We start from the raw sequence: 6200 nt of genomic DNA, 5'->3' as shown, positions 1-6200 counted from the left end.
TTAGTATCCAAATATACATGTGTATAAGAAAGTTCTTAATATGAAACAATTTATTGAAAAAGCCTTAATTTCATTTCACATTACTTAATATGCCTTTGTCAAGTGTAGAAATACACATTTCAAACATGCCCTTGAGGAAAATGTCAAAGGTCTAATAGAAACTGTTGTGTGCATAATTTTGGTATATACAATACTGGGTGCCTTTTCAGGTAATTTCTTCAAAAAAAAAAGAAAGTCCAACATTAATCGACACCTTAAACATTGGCCAAGATATTGTGACACTATATGTCAAGATCAAAGGTCAAAGAGAAGATGGTATATACACATTTTGTGTAAAAGTCCTTCTATTTACAGAAATAAAAAGAATATTCATTCTGGAAAGACACACACCATCAGAAATTAAACTGCCTTAGTTGTTGATATCTGAGATCAGAAAGAGGTCATAACATTTTTATTTTTTAAATTTTTTTTGGCGGTGAAATTATGCAGCCACTTATATATAAAAGCATTGCCACAAAAATATTCACAATAAATCAAAATTGCAGACTTAAACAGAAATCAGCTGTCTCCGATAACAAAGGTAACAAGAAGTAGGATTGGTTAGACGTCCCCTGGACATAATAACCATCAATATTTGATATACAGCTTTCATACATTCAGCAGTCAATAGAATATTTACCGTGAAGAACAGTGGAAAGTCCAGAGAGAAATGGACATTTGAGGCCACGTTTTGGAGTTCACATCTTAATCCTGTGAGCCACATTTTCTCTATAAAACTGAAGACATGGGATGACATGACTAGACCATTAAAGGGTCGGAATGTGATGGTGTTACAGACACCTTGAGTGTGGAATTTTGTCAGCGGAACAATTGTTATCCTGGATTTGGTGTAATCCTGGCATTGGTGTAATCCTGGATTTGGTGTAATCCTGGCATTGGTGTAATCCTGGCATTGGTTTAATCCTGGTATTTGGTGTAATCCTGGCATTGGTATAATCCTGGCATTTGTGTAATCCTGGCATTGGTTTAATCCTGGTATTGGTGTAATCCTGGCATTGGTGTAATCCTGGTATTGGTGTAATCCTGAATTTGGTGTAATCCTGGCATTGGTGTAATACTGACATTGGTGTAATCCTGGCATTGGTGTAATCCTGGTATTGGTGTAATCCTGAATTTGGTGTAATCCTGGCATAGGTGTAATCCTGGCATTGGTGTAATCCTGGCATTGGTGTAATCCTGAATTTGGTGTAATCCTGACATAGGTGTAATCCTGGTATTTGGTGTAATCCTGGCATTGGTGTAATCCTGGCATTGGTGTAAACCTGGTATTGGTGTAATCCTGGCATTGGTGTAATCCTGGCATTGGTGTAATACTGGCATTTGTTTAATCCTGGCATTGGTGTAATCCTGGCATTGGTGTAATCCTGGCATTGGTGTGATCCTGGCATTGGTGTAATCCTGGCATTGGTTTAATCCTGGCATTGGTGTAATACTGACATTGGTGTAATCCTGGCATTGGTGTAATCCTGGTATTGGTGTAATCCTGGCATTGGTGTAATCCTGGCATTGGTGTAATCCTGAATTTGGTGTAATCCTGACATAGGTGTAATCCTGGTATTTGGTGTAATCCTGGCATTGGTGTAATCCTGGCATTGGTGTAAACCTGGTATTGGTGTAATCCTGGCATTGGTGTAATCCTGGCATTGGTGTAATACTGGCATTTGTTTAATCCTGGCATTGGTGTAATCCTGGCATTGGTGTAATCCTGGCATTGGTGTGATCCTGGCATTGGTGTAATCCTGGCATTGGTATAATCCTGGCATTTGTGTAATCCTGGCATTGGTGTAATCCTGGCATTGGTGTAATCCTGGCATTTGTGTAATCCTGGCATTGGTATAATCCTGGCATTTGTGTAATCCTGGTATTGGTGTAATCCTGGCATAGGTGTAATCCTGGCATTGGTGTAATCCTGGCATTGGTGTAATCCTGGTATTGGTGTAATCCTGGCATTGGTGTAATCCTGGCATAGGTGTAATCCTGGCATTGGTGTAATCCTGGCATTGGTGTAATCCTGGCATTGGTGTAATCCTGGTATTTGGTGTAATCCTGGCATTGGTATAATCCTGGCATTTGTGTAATCCTGGCATTGGTGTAATCCTGGTATTGGTGTAATCCTGGCATTGGTGTAATCCTGGCATAGGTGTAATCCTGGCATTGGTGTAATCCTGGCATTGGTGTAATCCTGGTATTGGTGTGATCCTGGCATTGGTGTAATCCTGGCATAGGTGTAATCCTGATTTTGGTGTAATCCTGGCATTTGTTTAATCCTGGCATTGGTTTAATCCTGATTTTGGTGTAATCCTGGCATTTGTTTAATCCTGGCATTGGTTTAATCCTGGCATTGGTATAATCCTGGCATTGGTGTTATCCTGGCATTGGTGTAATCCTGGATTGGGTTTAATCCTGGCATTGGTGTAATCCTGGCTTGGTGTAATCCTCACATTGGTGTAATCCTCACATTGGTGTAATACTGAATTTGGTTTAATCCTGGCATTGGTGTAATCCTGGCATCGATGTAATCCTGGCATTGGTGTAATCCTGGTATTGGTGTAATCCTGGCATTGGTATAATCCTGGCATTGGTGTAATCCTGGCATCGATGTAATCCTGGCATTGGTTTAATCCTGGCATTGGTGTTATCCTAGCTGGCATTCGTGTCATCCTGGATTTGGCGTAAGCCTGGATTGGGTTTAATCCTCGCATTGGTGTAATCCTGACATTGGTGTAATCCTGAATTAGGTTTAATCCTGGATTTTGTGTAATTCTGGCATTGGTGTAATCCTGGCATTGGTGTAATCCTGGCATTGGTGTAATCCTGGTATTTGGTGTAATCCTGGCATTGGTATAATCCTGGCATTTGTGTAATCCTGGCATTGGTGTAATCCTGGTATTGGTGTAATCCTGGCATTGGTGTAATCCTGGCATAGGTGTAATCCTGGCATTGGTGTAATCCTGGCATTGGTGTAATCCTGGTATTGGTGTGATCCTGGCATTGGTGTAATCCTGGTATTGGTGTTATCCTGGCATTGGTGTAATCCTGGCATTGGTTTAATCCTGATTTTGGTGTAATCCTGGCATTTGTTTAATCCTGGCATTGGTTTAATCCTGGCATTGGTATAATCCTGGCATTGGTGTTATCCTGGCATTGGTGTAATCCTGGATTGGGTTTAATCCTGGCATTGGTGTAATCCTGGCTTGGTGTAATCCTCACATTGGTGTAATCCTCACATTGGTGTAATACTGAATTTGGTTTAATCCTGGCATTGGTGTAATCCTGGCATCGATGTAATCCTGGCATTGGTGTAATCCTGGTATTGGTGTAATCCTGGCATTGGTATAATCCTGGCATTGGTGTAATCCTGGCATCGATGTAATCCTGGCATTGGTTTAATCCTGGCATTGGTGTTATCCTAGCTGGCATTCGTGTCATCCTGGATTTGGCGTAAGCCTGGATTGGGTTTAATCCTCGCATTGGTGTAATCCTGACATTGGTGTAATCCTGAATTAGGTTTAATCCTGGATTTTGTGTAATTCTGGCATTGGTGTAATCCTGGCATTGGTGTAATCCTGGCATTTGTGTAATCCTGGCATTGGTTTAATCCTGGCATTGGTGTAATACTGGATTGGTTTAATACTGGATTTGGTAGCTTTCTATGGTAGGAGACTGAGTATTACAATGTCTCATCCTGTTAGATACTACGTCCCCATCATACCGTGGACCTATCACTGGTGTTGGGTGTGGGATTGTGGGAGGTGGCGACATGCTTGGCCTCGGGCAATCTGTAGAAATAAGCTGGTTTTCATCAGAAAGCTGTAGCAATGTGACATCAATGTACCATCTGAACGATAACTATGTTATGATCAAGTCAGATATGTATATACTATCTGTACATATACTCTCCTGGAATCTGTGAAGGGATCACAACAAACAAAATATGAACACTATACAATTCTGACTTCATTAAATGTAAGGTACATCAAACTATCCATGTGAAGGTCAAATGTACATATATTTACCACTAATGACATTGCCAGTTTTTGCCACTATATGACCTTACTAACTGGGCGTTACCAACGCATAACTGCCAACTGGCATATGAATATAACAGTGAGGAAATAGAGGTAATAAAACAATGGGGGAAAAAACCCTTTCTGTTGTAGAAAAGTAAATCTAACAAGTGTAATATTCATTATGCTCATGTCTAAATGTATTAAATATCAGTATTACATTGATTATTCTTATCGTGTATTCTATTGTTCCACAGGCTAGTTTTCTAAGGGCAAGAACTTGGAACCTGGAGGTTGACAGGACTCGTGGACGATTAAGAAGGAAAATTTGAATTCTGTTAATAATAGAAAAATGGAATTAAAGTCACAAGTGATAAATATAAGCCTTGAACTGCTTTCAGTTGGCATTCATAGACTTATGAATGCCAATTGGACAAAAGCAAATTCAACATGAAGTGCTAGTGCGATTCATTAAATTTGCCTTTGTCCAGTTGGCTTTCATAAGTGTCTATGGAGATTACACTGTCCTTACTATAGCGTCCAAACTGTTTGTTTATGATGATAGTATTTTAAGTGAACAAGCATAATAATAAATGAGACTAAGTCAAGTAAGGTCCTTCACATGAAATTTGAGAAAGATCCTTACTGCACTTTCTGAGCAATAGCAATAACAAAATTCAACTGTCCAAATCAAAGATGTTAACTACATGTATAAAGCATTTTCCCAATCCATCTCAAAACTGAACATGCACAACTACAGACCAAAACGAACCTTACATATATAAATCCTGCAGTATTTCCCAAAAAATAGCAATACCTTTGGCTTAGGACTGATGGCTATAGACCATGCACGAAGGATTGTTTGAACAGTCTGATGAACAGGGCTATTAGGAACAAGGCAATTCTTCCAATTACAGTCCCCCAACAAATGTGATATCATATATATTGTCACATTTGTATGACCTGTCACATTTGTACAGGTGAGTTGGTCATCAGTCTTATAGTTTACAATGCAGCCACCAGCCTCCATCTCACACAATTTAATCTGAAAATGGTGGCCCAAGTAACACTAATTATAGTCTATAAGCAAAGGGTTACAAACAGACAGCTGGTTTAAGTAGAAAGGAAGGCAAGCATCTTTAAGGCTAAATAATCATTCAACACTGTGCTAGGGATTTGTTCCACCAAATATGTGTCAGAATTAACCACACACAATGGTTTACACAGGAACAAGTGTGTTCCAATCTCTCAGCACCCTACTTAACACTAACACATCATACAGGAACCATAAGGCTCATCTTGTTAGCGTTCTTTAATTTTTTACACATCTGCTTAATTGTTGTTATTTTTGAGGTCACATATTGGTAGAGCTAATAGACTAGTTAGCATACTCGCCATTGAACAATAACAATAGAAGTTTGATGGGCATCTATAGTGGGAAAACTTTGTTATACAGTACTTCTGTAGTTAGGGATTGTAGTCTTACTACCAGACTTTACCTTGTATTATAACTATAACTTTGTATTATAGCTATAAACGTTTATTATAACTATAACCTTGTATCATAACTGTAACTTGTATTATAACTATAACCTTGTATCATAACTGTAACCTTGCATTATAACTATAACCTTGCATTATAACTATAACCTTGTATTTTAACTATAACCTTGTATAATAACTATAACCTTGTATTATAACTATAACCTTGTATTATAACTATAACCTTGTATAATAACTATAACCTTGTATTATTACTATAACCTTGTATTATAACTATAACCTTGTATCATAACTGTAACCTTGTATTATAACTATAACCTTGTATTATAACTATAACCTTGTATCATAACTGTAACCTAGCTTGTATTATAACTATAACCTTGTATTTTAACTATAACCTTGTATAATAACTATAACCTCGTATTATAACTATAACCTTGTATTTTAACTATAACCTTGTATAATAACTATAATCTCGTATTATAACTATAACCTTGTATTATAAATATAACCTTGTAAAATAACTATAGCCTGTATGATAACTATAACTTTGTATTATTTGTAACTATTACCTTGTATCTTAACTATTACCTTGTATTCTAACTATGACCATGTAATATATATCTATAA

The 6200-nt window shown here is 37.8% G+C and overlaps 1 protein-coding gene across 1 annotated transcript; it reads right to left on the bottom strand.

The window, feature by feature from the left end:
• Window positions 1-1384: 1384 nt before the first annotated feature.
• LOC117341701 lies at window positions 1385-2317 on the bottom strand. Its single transcript, XM_033903562.1, has one exon. It carries the CDS (start codon window positions 2315-2317, stop codon window positions 1385-1387), a length of 933 nt encoding a protein of 310 aa, XP_033759453.1.
• Window positions 2318-6200: the final 3883 nt, after the last annotated feature.

Source organism: Pecten maximus, chromosome 2 (genome assembly GCF_902652985.1).
Source record: "Pecten maximus chromosome 2, xPecMax1.1, whole genome shotgun sequence".
NCBI lineage: Eukaryota > Metazoa > Mollusca > Bivalvia > Pectinida > Pectinidae > Pecten > Pecten maximus.
This window is presented reverse-complemented; position numbering and strand designations above follow the sequence as displayed.

Excerpts from the sequence above, each read along its gene's own strand:
- LOC117341701 (XM_033903562.1), bottom strand. The coding sequence starts at position 2,317 with ATGCCAGGATTACACCAAAATCAGGATTACACCTATGCCAGGATTACA.